This window comes from Urocitellus parryii, chromosome 7, assembly GCF_045843805.1.
Source record: "Urocitellus parryii isolate mUroPar1 chromosome 7, mUroPar1.hap1, whole genome shotgun sequence".
Lineage (NCBI taxonomy): Eukaryota > Metazoa > Chordata > Mammalia > Rodentia > Sciuridae > Urocitellus > Urocitellus parryii.
In genome coordinates this window covers 88,465,523-88,479,394 of record NC_135537.1, presented here as the reverse complement: position 1 = coordinate 88,479,394, position 13,872 = coordinate 88,465,523, and the positions used below count along the sequence as shown (strand labels likewise).

At 38.6% G+C, this 13,872-nt stretch overlaps 1 protein-coding gene across 1 annotated transcript; it reads right to left on the bottom strand.

The window, feature by feature from the left end:
• Nucleotides 1-4,797: 4,797 nt before the first annotated feature.
• LOC144256023 (melanoma inhibitory activity protein 2-like) lies at nt 4,798-6,327 on the bottom strand. Its single transcript, XM_077801199.1, has one exon. It carries the CDS (start codon nt 6,325-6,327, stop codon nt 4,798-4,800), a length of 1,530 nt encoding a protein of 509 aa, XP_077657325.1.
• Nucleotides 6,328-13,872: the final 7,545 nt, after the last annotated feature.

The following is a 13,872-nucleotide window of genomic DNA, read 5'->3' as shown; positions in this document are numbered from 1 at the left end:
CATGACATATATATTTTCTCTACACTAGAAGAAGCTACAAATTTTCATGAAAGGTTCCGTGTCAATGCTTATACTTTTCAAAAGCATTTTAAAATAACTAAGGAACAAGCTAGACAAATAATAAAACAATGTCAAAAGTGTGTGACCTTTTTACCACAAGTTAATCTTGGAGTCAATCCTAGAGGACTGGTACCTAACCAGATGGACATCACACACTTGCCAGAATTTGGAAAATTAAAATATTTGCATGGTTACAGTTGATACTTCTTCTGGATTTTTGATGGGCTCCCTTCATGCCGGAGAAAAAACTAAAGATATTATAGCTCATTGCTTACAAAATATTGACACTGTGGGCGTTCCAAAACGGTTAAAAACAGATAATGGTCCTGGTTACACTTCTACCTCTTTTAAACAATTTTGCTCATCATTTGGCATTACTCACATAACAGGAATTCCATACAATCCACAAGGACAAGACATAGTTGAAAGAGCTCATCAAACTATTAAAATGTACTTATTAAAGCAAAAAGAGGGAATTGGGAAAGGGTACATATCCCCCAAAGATAAACTTAAAATAACCCTTTTTACTCTAAACTTTTTAAATTTGGATTCATCAGGGCTTAGTGCTATGGAAAGGCATATGTATCCAAAAAATGTACATAAGCCTAAGGTACTTTGGAAGCATATTCTAACAGGATAATGTAAAGATCCTGACCCAGTAATTGTCTGGAGTCGGCGGTTCTGTTTGTGTGTTTCCACAGGGAGAACAGCAGCCAATTTGGATTCCAGAGAGACTAATAAAAGTGATTTCTACAGACCAAAAAGAAGATGATTTGACTCAAATCCATAATGGCTGATATCCAGAGCTCCAGCTTGGCTATTCTTACATCTGTGACAGTGATTCTCCCACACCTGGAGGCTAATGCATAATGAACACCATTAAGGCCTCTTTCAAATGTAAAAAACCTTGAGGCTTGCTTGTGGGAATACCTTCAGACCCATATGCAAGTTACAGAAAAAAGGATGGGATATCCAAATAAGAGTCAAACCCAGGTGGTAACCAGGATGCTTTTTTCAATATCTATTTCATTATTGCCTTTTCCCACATCATAAAGTTCTATTTTATTTTTTGAGCTCATACAGACCTAGGTTAATGTTTTTCTGATCAGTTTTATCTTTTGACTGTGGAGTTTTTAAACATTGCAATGGATATTTCACCTGTGTAAAGCTACAAGGCCTTTACTATTGTCTTATGGGTTGTATATTTGTGTGCACACTTGTGTTTTGTGTTGTATGTCTGTATGTGCATATGTCCATATATCATATATGAGGAGTGCTCATGAAAAAAATGGATCCAAATATTTTTTTTATTCATGTGACTTAAATGGTTTAATTTAAATTGTGTAAACAGCTGTTGAGGATTGTTTTAATATGTTAACAAATAAGGAGGTTAACAGATCTGTTTGTTTACTATCACCTTTTTTTCATTATATTTAATAATTCTGTTCAGGATAATGTAAATTGTTCAGAAAATTGTTTTCTTAGTGCCTATTTGAGTGTTACATATTTTTTTAGCCATCATTGCCAGAATTCCTATCTTCATCCTAGTGCTGGTGAAGACAAAGATAACACCAAACTACAGCTTCTTTGATTGCTATCACAGTAAACTGTATAAACCGATACATCAATGAATAATAACAACTAATGCTCAATCAAGGAGTCTATTTACTTTGGGAGGAAATGGACATATTGATAGATTCCTCTATTTTGAACTGCTTGCAAAACTTGCCTGGACTATGTATCACTTGTATGCATTGTGAACTATCTGTTGATGCAGCGAATTTGGGTAGTGCCAGAGTGATGGTGTCACCAATGGTACAGTTTTTACAAAGGAGCCATTATTTGGCTCCTCCCTTCTGCTACTGATGGTCTAAAATTTGAGGGCCAAAAGAGGTGAGGCAAAGAACATCACCCCCCCCCTACTGGTGCATAGGCCTATCCACAAGTATGGCTGTATGCTGTACTGGTAGTCAGTGACAAGTAAGATCCAATTGCAGTGGTACCAACCTACGATGGGAGGCTGACACCTTGAGGTTAGCTCATCCAATGATGGGTAAGGACCACATGTAGTATTGCACAGGGTAAGGACCACATGTAGTATTGCACAGGCATGGTCCGTAAGCCACATTGCTTGTTGTTTAATTAAACAGAAGGGGGAGATGTTGAGAGCCATGGCAGGTCAGAATGATGCCTGGAATTTGCCAGAGGGAATGTTTGAAATGTGACTCCTGGGAACCATTGAGATGATTTGAGTTAAGCTATATATAATTGCTGTGATGCTGGATTGATTGTATTGTATATTTGACCTTTACTGTCGGGCAATGGGGCGGCTCTTGCTGCCTCTGGCGCCAGCTACTTTGGAGTTCTTGTAGGGATTCCCAGAGAGTTCCCATTGGTTGGGGAAGTGCCAGAGAAGGGATTTCTGGAGGAAGGATTTCCGGTTGGTGTGTGATGTGTCCTGGGGGAAGGGCCGCATTGGTGGCATTGGCGGAAAAGCACGCATGCACTGCCAGTGAGAGTTGAAATAAAGTTGTTGCTGTTTGAACTTACAAGGTTTTGTGGCAGCTTGGTTATTTGTGCCCAGCCAGACTTTGGCACTGCCTTTCCAAATCAATAAAGTCACCTGTTTCTAAAAACATGTCCACAGGAGTTTGAAGATACTGCCTCCAATTCCTTTTCGTCTGCCCAGAACAAAAGTCTGTCCAATATGACCACCAAAGTAAAAAATCCCCCCCACTCAAGCAAGCTCTAGTAATAGAAATCCAGTCACTCAGTGGGAGTGATTGAGAGCAGAAAGTCTCAAGCAAGCACTGCATTAATGGTGAATTTGGACCACAGACCTCACAGGCGTTTTTTAACTCTTTAATAGTTTTAAAAGGAATTACCGCATGGAGGTGAACACGCTGGTCCTGATTATTAACCTGTTGAAGAACTGGAAAGAGTTGAAAGTCACTAGTATCTTACCCAGCTTCCTGTGCCTTTCTAATTCCCCACTGGAACAGAGTAAGTAATGTCATCGCCATCTCACAGTATCTATTAAAATTCCCCCTTTTAACAGACAATGGCTGAATTCAAATGGACACGGCAGGTGCTGTTAAGCACAGCCTGTTAAAATTCCCTGGAAAATCCTGGACTTCATAGTTTGATTCCTCTCCCTCAGATTGCGATTCCTCCATGGATTCTTTCCTATTGCCATCTTGAATCTGAGTTTGTAAGTCTCCTGCAGGAGGACTTTCTATCTCTCTATGAATCTCTTCTGGATTCTCTCCAAAAGAAGGACCTTCTATCCCCCCCGGAGGCCCTCTCTCTATGGTATTCTTTCTGGCTACTCCCATTTGATTTAAGCAAGCCTACATTTTTTAATTTCGGGTTTGCCCCCAAAGATTTTGTTGGAATATAATTTGTCAGTGGAACAGCACTCACTTAGCACATGCAAGGTACTGAGTAGGATCCTCAGAACCACATAAAAATTAATTAATTGATTGATTGAGTGATTAATTAATTAAAGGTAGAAGAAGAACTCAAAGATGAAGAACACAAAGAAAAATAGGAAGAAGAAGAAGAAAGAAGAAGAAGAAGAAGAAGAAGAAGAAGAAGAAGGAGGAGGAGGAGGAGGAGGAGGAGGAGGAGGAGGAGGAGGAGAAGAAGGGAGGAAGAAGAAGAAGAAGTCATCAAGATGACTCAGGGAAAATGGGAACAGAGTGAGTTTAAATTGTAATTTCTAATTCCAAAAATGTTTCCTGAGAACTGCAACTTTCTTTGTATTTGAGATCTCCTACTTCCATGACATGGTTAGTAGTGTTTTCTTGTTTACTCTTAATATGCACTAGTTATTGTTTTATGGGAAAACTAGTTGACATGACCCACAAGACTGAAAATCAATAAAAATCTTTCATTAAGCATAAAGTTCCTTTCACATTTTCTCCAATCATAGTAAATACACTTCTTTGTATAAAGGGACTGCCTTTGTTGGGCATTTAAAATATCCCCAAAGGCTAGATGACATACATGAAAATCCCATTGTTGTTTATAGAATAGTGGATTAATCAAATTCAATGCTGTAATCTTTAGAGTAAAATAGAATGGAAATAATTTACTCATAGTATCATATTTAAACCATCTTTATTTCCAAAATACTATCATAAGAATTATAGGTTTATTTAGCTTCAATCAGAGCAAAAGTATAATCACTTACTTAAGTAAAAGTAATTACTTAAAAACTAAAAATGAGAGGTAAGTCAAATTACTTTTGAAGAGAGATCAAAAACATCAGGTTTTTTGTTGATGTTCAGTGGCAGGCTCACTTGAAAGTGGAATGAAGCCTGAAGGGTGGGGGGTGGGGGGAGGAAATCCAGCTCTTGGGGTAAGGTCATGAGGAAAATACCTCCATTCATAGACATCTGGCATTGGAAAAAATGGAGGGGGTGATGGGCCCAGTGGAAAATTATCTCGGGGTGCCCCATACCTGTTTCCTGGAGGAGGTGGAGGGAAAAATGTTCCTCTTCTCATGAACTGACTCCTCAGGTCCACAGGAAACAATTCACCTCTGACTGGAGGGAAAGGTGCCAATAATGAGCCAGAGCCAGTTGCTTGGTTTTCAGCAGGGAGAGATGAATGGGGCACATTGGAATCATCAAGATTGATTTTGGTCTCCTTTCTACTGGATTGACTTTCTGAAGACATAGGCTGATCCTCTTTATCCAAAGAAGGCAGATTAGAATCTCTGAGTTCTGCTGGTCACGATGGTCTACCATAATTCGAATAACATCCACCTTGCCAAGGAGGACCCAATGGTGAGGGACCATTGGGGGAATGCTTTCTGCCCAATTCTGCATTTGAAACACCAAGTGCACAGGGATCTTCCTCTACAAGTTCAAATTGAAGCTCCCTTTCAGTTAACTTTTGTCTGTTGCGAGCGTTTTGTTTCATGAAATAATGGAGGTTTCTTTCAGAAATCCAAGCCGCCATCTCACTCTCATGTGCTTTTTTCTCAGAGTAAATAATCTTCCCCTGACAGGACTGAATGGTTCTCTCCAATTCTTCTTTAAGATATTTGGCTTGCTTTCTGTAGGTCTCCAGCTCTTCTCTTGTATGGCCCATCTCTTCTTTAACCTTGGAAAGTTTCTTCTCTTGCTCCATCCGGTAATTTTTCTCTACTCTGAGTTTCCCATGGAGTTTCATCATATTTTTTTGATAGAATTCCATCATGACTTTAAATTTCTGCTGCAGGTTCTCATTCTCACCTTCAAGCTGTGTATTTTCTGACAGCAAGGTTGCCTGTTCGCTCTTCAGACTTCTAATCTGTTCTCTAAGGTCTTCCTTTGTTTTCTCTACTTCAGATAAGAAAGCACAAGTTTGATATCTTTGTCCTTCTAAGGTTTCTAAGGAGGCCTTTAGCTTAGCACCATCAACCAGTTTCTTCAAAGCTCCTTTGGGCTCATCATCCAAGTGAGCACCAATTCCTGATTCACTTGTCATTCCCCATTCCAAGTTCCCAATGTCTGTTTGGGCTCCCTTGGTTGGAGAAGACCTATCTTTCATCTTCAGCAAGCCTTCAGTCAGAGACTCCATGTGATTTTCTTTATCAGTTTGAACTTGTTTTGCATGGAATTGAGAGTCTTCCAATGTGGTGCTCTCTTTACATTGGACACGTCCTTGTTCCCTCCATGCTTCAGCGTCTCCTTGTAAGATCGGTTTCTGACTTTGCTGAAGCTGGGAACGTTCATCCAAGGCTTCCTTCATTGCCAGCTGAAGTCCTTCCTCACTCATTTGAAGCAGTCTCAAGTTTGTTTTAGTTTCAGCTATTTGTGATCTGATTGATTCTGATTCACCTTCAAGAGACTTTATCCTTCTCAATATATCTGCCATGATTTCATCCTGTTTACAATGTTTGGCCTTTTGTTCTTCTAGCTCTTTTTCTAGAAAGAGTCTTTCATCCCCATGGCTAGGTTTGGACCTATGCAGCTTTTCATAGGTTGCCTCCAAATTTGGGACATCTCTTGGACCCTTCTCAGAACTGCTGCCCTTTAAAGTTGACTCTAAGCCTTCAAGCTCTTTTTGAACAAGGCTAACTTTTTCAAGTAGTTCACATTTTTCTTCAATTCTTCTAGATAGTTTTAAAGCCAGCTGTTTTTCTCTTTCCACATAAAGCCTGCTTCTAACACACTGAAAACTTCTCCACAAAAACAAGAGAAGAGTAAAACATCCAATAGCTCTACACATCACCAACTCCCAAGGATCACCATAAGGATTAGGGCCTGGCTTCATGTCTTCAGACAATGCTTCCAAAACCCTGCCTACTTCTTTCAGGACCACCCGCTAATATGGCTGTGGGGCAGTCCTTGGTGCCTCCATCAAGCTAAGTTGGCTTTGGCTCTTTCCACCACAACCACAGCCTGCCCAGGCAGGCCAACGTAGGCTGTGAACACTCAGGTGTTTAGTGAGGAACTCAAACCTGCACCAGGCAACGGAACAGACCACTGAGAACCCCTGCAAGGGGGGTTTGTGATGGTGGGGAACCGGGGTGAAGGACTTCCAGGAGCCTTGTGTTGCTCAAGTGCCCATCAGGGGAGTCTTGGCCCCTTCCTTCCCTAACCAGTGCATCCTGAAGTGCCACAGGTTCAGGTCCCTTCCACTACAGCCAGTCAGGAGTCCTCTCTATGCTTCCTACACCTGAGTTTGGTTTAGGCCAGGCCAAGGTGGAGATTCTTATGTTTCTATACAGTCATAATACCACTCAGTTTGATGTCATGCAAATTCTAAAGCTTTCTAAACTGTCTCAACAGATTTTATGTCATATATTTATATTTGTACTGCTTGCCCTTTTGCTTTAATGACCCATTGCTTTCCCTGTTTTTATTCTCTACCTTTTTTCTTCCTTCCTTCCTTCCTCCCTCCCTTTCTTCATTTTTAAATTTTTTTCTTCCTTCTTTACTTCCTCCCTTCCTCCCTCCCTTTCTTCTTTTTTCTCCCTAACCTCCCTTTTCTTTTCTTGCAGTATTGGGCTTTAAACTGCAAGGCCTTCTGCATGCTAGGCCAGCCCACTACCACTCAGCTATATCCCCAGACCTGCTGACTCTTTTTAGGAAGGTCATTTGAATTATTTCTAAAGTAGAAAACTCTCATGATACACTACTTTCTTTCTTTCTTTTTAAATCTGGGTTAATGACTTATTTTTCTTTTTTTTTAAGTTTATCCATAGTATTGTTTTTATTAAATTTTATTTTTTTATAGAGCAAGCAACCATAAAAATTAAACAACTACTTAAATAGGAACTATTATTTTTATCATTGTACTGTCTTTTTTTTACTTTATTTTTAATTTTTTTAGTCACACATGACAGCAGAATGTATTTTTACATATAATACATACATGGATTGTACATACATCAGTCATATTGTCTATTCTATTCTGCTGCCCTTCCTATCCTCCTTACTCCTCCCCTCCTCTCCCATCCTTTCTGTCTATCCAATCTAATGTGACACACTTTTTTTCTTTTTCTCATTAGAACATCATATATGTATTCTGTATAACAATGTGCTTCTCCTTCCATCTTCTGTGCAACTTTCCTTCTCCCTTTTTTTACCTCCCACCTTTCTTCCATATTTAGTGGTAGTCTTCTTCTCATGCTCTTCCTCCCTATCTTATTTTGCGTCACCCCCCTTATATCAGAGAAGACATTTGGCATTTGTTTTTCAGGGATTGGCTCACTTAACTTAGCATAGTCTGCTCTAATGCCATCCATTTGCCTGCAAATTCCATGATCTTGTTATTTTTTAGTGCCTAGTAATATTCCATTGTGTATAAATGCTATATTTTTTTTAATCCATTTGTCTATTGAAGGGCATCTAGGTTGGTTCTACATTCTAGCTGTTGTGAATTGTGCTGCTATAAACATTGATGTGGCTGTGTCCCGTAGTATGCTCTTTTTAGGTATTTTGGTTCTAGCCCAAGAAGGGGAATAGCTGGGTCAAATGGTGGTTCCATTCCCAACTTTCTAAGGAATCTCCATTCTTCTTTCCAAATTGGCTGCACCAATTTGCAGTCCCACCAGCAAGGTATGAGTGTACTTTTTTCCCCCGCAACCTCGCCAGCACTTATTGTTGTTTGACTTCAAAATGGCTGCCATTCTTATTGGAGTGAGATGGTATCTTAGAGTAGTTTTAATTTGCATTTCTCTGATTGCTAAAGATGGTGAGCATTTTTTCATGTATTTGTTGATTGATTGCATATCCTCTTCTGAGAAGTTTCTGTTCAAGTCCTTGGCCCATTTGTTGATTGGGTTATTTTGTTGTTGTTGTTTAACTTTTTGAGTTCTTTGTATACTCTAGAGATTGAGCTCTATCTGATGTTTGAGGGGTAAAAATTTGTTCCCAGGATGTAGGTTCCCTATTCACCTCAGATATTATTTCTCTTGCTGAGAAAAAACTTTTTAGTTTGAATTTGTCCCATTTGTTGATTCTTGGTTTTAACTCTTGTGCTATAGGTGTCTTATTAAGAAATTTGGGGCCTGCCCCCACGTGATGATGATTAGGGCCAATTTTATCTTATTTTACATGCAGAGTCTCTGGTCTGATTCCTAGCTCCTTGATCCATTTTGAGTTGACTTTTGTGCATGGTGAGAGAAAGGGATTCAATTTCATTTTGTTGCATATAGATTTCCAGTTCCTCCAGAACCATTGTTGAAGATGCTATTCTTTCTCCATTGCATGGTTTTAGCACCTTTGTCTAATATAAGGTAGTTGTAATTTTGTGGATTTGTCTCTGTGTCCTCTATTTTGTACACTTGGTCTACCAGCCTGTTTTGATGCCAGTACCAGGCAGTTTTTGTTACTATTGCTCTATAGTATAGTTTAAAATCTGGAATCCTGATACCACCAATTTCACTCTTCCTGCTTAGTATTACTTTAGCTATTCTGGGTCTCTTGTTTTTCCAGATGAATTTCATGATTGCTTTTTCCATTTCTGCAAGAATGTCATTGGGATTTTGATGGGAATTGCATTGAATCTGTAAAGTGCTTTTGGTAATATGGCCATCTTAATAATATTAATTCTACCAATCCATGAGCAAGGTAAATCCTTCCATCTTCTAAGATCTTCTTCTATTTCTTTCTTCAGGTTTCTGTAGTTTTCATTGTATAGCTCTTTCACCTCTTTTGTTAAGTTGATTCCCAGGTTTTTTTTTTTTTTTGAGGATATTGTGAATGGAGTAGTTGTCCTCATTTCCATTTCAGAGAATTTGCCACTGATATACAGGAATGCCTTTGATTTATTGGTATTGATTTTATTTCCTGCACTTTGCTGGATTCATTTCATTTACTACTTCTAGAAGTTTCTTGGTTGAATTTTTTGGGTCTGCTAGGTATAGGATCATGTCATCAGCAAATAGTGCTAATTTAAGTTATTCTTTTCCTATATTTATGCGTTTAATGTCTTTCATCTGTCTAATTGCTCTGGCTAGTGTTTCAAGAACTATGTTGAATAGAAGTGGTGAGAGAGGGCATCTCTGTCTTGTTCCAGATTTTAAAGGGAATGTCTTCAATTTTTCTCCATTGAGAAAGATGCTGGCCTGAGGCTTAGTGTATATAGCTGTTATCATTTTGAGGTAATTTCCTGTTATCCCTAATTTTTCTAGTGTTTTGAACATAAAGGGATGCTGTATTTTGTCAAATGCTTTTTCAGCATCTATTGAGTTGATTATATGGTTTTTATGTTTAAGTCTATTGATGTGGTGAATTACATTTATTGATTTCCGTATACTGAACCAGCCTTGTATCCCAGTGATGAATCCCACTTGGTCATTGTGCACGATCTTTTTGATATGTTTTTGTATCTGATTTGCCAGAAGTTTATTGAGGATTTTTGCATCTAAATTCATTAGGGATATTGGTCTGAAGTTTTCTTTCTTTGAGGTGTCTTTATCTGGTTTGGGAATCAGTGTGATGTTGGCCTCATAGAATGAATTTGGAAGTACTCCCTTTTTTTCTATCTCCTGAAATAGATTGTAGAGTATTGGTATTAGTTCTTCTTTAAAGTTCTTGTAAAACTCTGCTGTGTATCCGTCTGGTCCTGGGCTTTTCTTGGTTGGTAGTCTTTTGATGGCTTCTTCTATTTCCTCACTTGATATTGGTCTGTTTAGGTTGTTTATATCATCCTGAGTCAATCTGGGCAGCTCATATGCCTTAAGGAATTTATGGATGCCTTCACTATCTTCTATTTTATTAGAGTATAGGGTTTAAAAATAATTTCTAATTATCTTCTGTATTTCTGAAGTGTCTGTTGTGATATTGCCTTTTTCATCCCATAAGCTAGTAATTTGGGTTCTCTCTCTTCTTCTCTTTGTTAGCATGGCTAGTGGTCTATTAATCTTTTTAAACTTTCTGTAATATTTTATCTTCTCCTGATATAGTTTTCTTTTGTAAATGCTGTGTTGAACATAAATAAATGAAAATTATTTTGTCCTTTGTCTGGCTATTTGCTTTAAATTACTTAATTTGTACAATATTGATTTCATATTTTTCCTATATGAGGGTTAATTGCTCTTGACAAATATTATACATTTCTAATTAAAAACAGAAAAACATATGCTTACAGGCTGGTTGCAATATTATACACATAGCATTGATTTCAGTGCCTGGTAAATGCTTCTCAGAGTGAATGACTGAAGCAACAATGACTATTATTATCACCAGTGCTACTGTTATTATGTTACACCTGCAAATAGCTTTTTTATTTCTTGACCTTTAGCTGACTGTGAGTTACAATATATTACATAACCCTAAGAAGAAAAAGGAGCTTTATTCATTGAAATATTTGCCAACTCCAAATGAATGACATCATCATAGTTACTATTCATTGAAAGATTTTAAGTTTGTAACTCCACTTTTGGGACAAGTGATTTCTTTTTTCATTTGTTTGTTTTTCTTTTACACTTCCAAATGACTTACAAAGATAAAGATTTGATCTTACAACATGTATATGTCTGTTAGTGTATGTAAAGCTAGATATAAAATTGGTAAAATGTAATACAATGGCTTTTTAAACTAAATTTATTAAAATGCCTAAGTTTCAAGTTATCTCTCTTATTTTAGAGCAGCCCTCATGTTTTCTGTGGAACACAAATCAACACAAATAGTTGAGCTGCTTCTTCAATGTGGTGTTAATGTGTCTGCTTCAGATAATTGTGGAGAGAAAAAGAAGAAATAATAATACAATTCCCAGACTAGTAGAGGTAAAAATACCTAGCCACAACCCATCTTCAGTGTGCTGTATCTTAAGCTCCAGGTAGCTCTCCTTTTTCCATCCATACCCTTGTTCTATTGCGTGTGAATGAAAACCCGTAAAAGACACCAGCCTGCAGGGATCCTGATGTTGTATCATCAAACACTGATCCCAGTTTCCCAGAACATGTGTTGGTAAGTGTGTTACTTATTTTTTCACACAACACCCCATTCTTCAAAGGGAATTGTAGCAGCAGGAAGGGGTGAATCCTAGGTTGACAACCAATTTCAAGTGGTCGGGAGAAATGTTAGGTAGCCAAGGAAAAAAAAGCATCTTCTGTGAACTCTGCCCCACCCCACCTCAGGCAGCCAGGGGGTGGCTGTTTGTGCCCTCGTGTTTCATTGGAGGCAAGTTGGGTCAAGTCGACAGCATGACTGCACTTAAGAGCTGGCTATCAGCAGTGCCTGCAAAACATGAACATGAGAAATAACTTCACAGTTGGAGACCAGCTTACCAACAAGCATATTAAGTTAAGGGAAAATGAACACAGGACCTAGATGGAAAACAAAACAACAAAAAACGAAGTAGTTTGGCAAGTCGAGTCACTCAAAGAATGAGTAGTCACCAGCAGAGGGAAGGTTCAGACTTCTTTTAATATAAATAATCTCAATTAGGAAAATATGAACATGTGTCTGTGCATGAATGTCCTATGAGTTCCTAAAAAGTATGTGGAATTTTTCTCCTTTTGGATAAAATGCCCATAAGAGACAGGAAAAGGGACTTTTTCTTTCTCTTTATAGAGATATACTCTTGTGAATATCTGCTTTTGATGGCTAACTTTATGGGAAAGGTCTGTATTTCTTAAATTTTGATGGTTGACTTATCCCAAAGGATTTAATTATGTCTTTTATTTTCCCCTTTCCCTTTGGTTTCTAATATGACCAGCATTAGACCTTGCTGCTGTCTTTTGGCAAAGAAATTCAAGGTTTGCATCCTAGCCAACTGGAGAGTTTATCATTTTAACAAGGGGGCCATCTACGTAGGAGGGCTTTGTTAGTCTCCTAATTGCTCAATCAGTGGTGTGTTTGTGTTTGTGTGTGTGTGTGTGTGTGTGTGTGTGTGCATGCACACATGTACACACATATGCTGCCTCTCCCAATTCTATACATTCTTTGAAGGTATGTCCTTGCCATGTGGATGTCCTCAAGCATAATGTCTATCAGTGTCCATAATTCCTAAAGATAGTCCCAGATTTCAACTTCTTTTGACATATACCATAAATAAATTTATATTATTTAGGTTGATCTTTTTGCCATAGAAAACACTGTCCAGAGGAAGTATGTTCTCAACTAGCCTTTCTCTTGAAATCCAAAAATTATTATTTGGAAAATCATGCATATTTATTCAACAAGCATTCTGAAATGCCTACTGTGTGCCAGCACAACAGAGCCCATCCCATAGATCAGAGTTAACTGGTTGTTGTTTTCTCCAGGTCCAAAGGAATCCCAAAAGCAGAGCAAGCTTCTGTATTTGTAATAATGGAATTGCAGCAACATGTTACTTATTTTAAACAATAACAATTATTGAGAGCCACAGCCAAGTTGGGATGGCGCCTAGCATTTTGCCAGTACTTTTGAGTTCTCTCGGAGTTCCTGTTGAGTTCCAGTTGAGCTCTCACGGGGATTTCTGGAGAGTTCTCATTGGTGGGTGAAGTTTTGGTAGAAGGAGTTTCGGTTGGCGTGCGGAGTTCCTGGAGGAGCTCCGTGGGTGGTGTTCGGGAGAGTTCCTAGGGAGCATGTGTGGAGTGTGCTGGTAGAGTTCAGAAATAAAGTTTGTTCCTGCTTGAGTGGCTGGTGATTTGTGCCCAGCCAGACTGCGGCAAACAACTAACTCATTGCCTGGAAGTAGCCTGTGTTCCCAGCACTCCAATATGCATTACAGAGCTCTGTGGTGCTATAATCATGGGTTACAGAAGTTGCAAAAGGATACTTTGTGACAATGTGCCAAGCAAGACCTTATTTCACATTTAATGCCTTGTAGGAAGAAGAGAACAGGAGAGGAGTCTTTGGAGCACACAGGAGAGTTCAGTTGTGTAAAGCAAGGAATCCATGCCCTCCATTGCTGGAGATCTCCAAGTCACTCCCTGGTTTTACTGAGCTGGGTCCATGTGCGATCTAGAAAATGGAAGAGAATATTTACAAAATAAAATACATTTTTCATGTGAGTCTTTTGTGATGTACTCCTGAAAGCTGTCGTGGAGATAAGTTTCATAATGGGTCTTTTTAGCACTAGCTCTGAACCTTCTATTTGGCCCTTTGAATTGAATTATTAATCTGTGGTCCAGACTCAAACCTCCTGTGTTTCTTAAAACTAATAACCTTATTTCCCTAATCTTAAAATCTATCTTCTGTTTAAAATAGATGCTTTTTTTAAAGAGAGAGGAGAGAGAGAGAGAGAGAGAGAGAGAGAGAGAGAGAGAGAGAGAAAATTTTTTAATATTTATTTTTTTAGTTTTCGATGGACACAACATCTTTGTTTGTATGTGGTGCTGAGGATCGAACCTGGGCCGCACCCACATGCATGCCAGGTAAG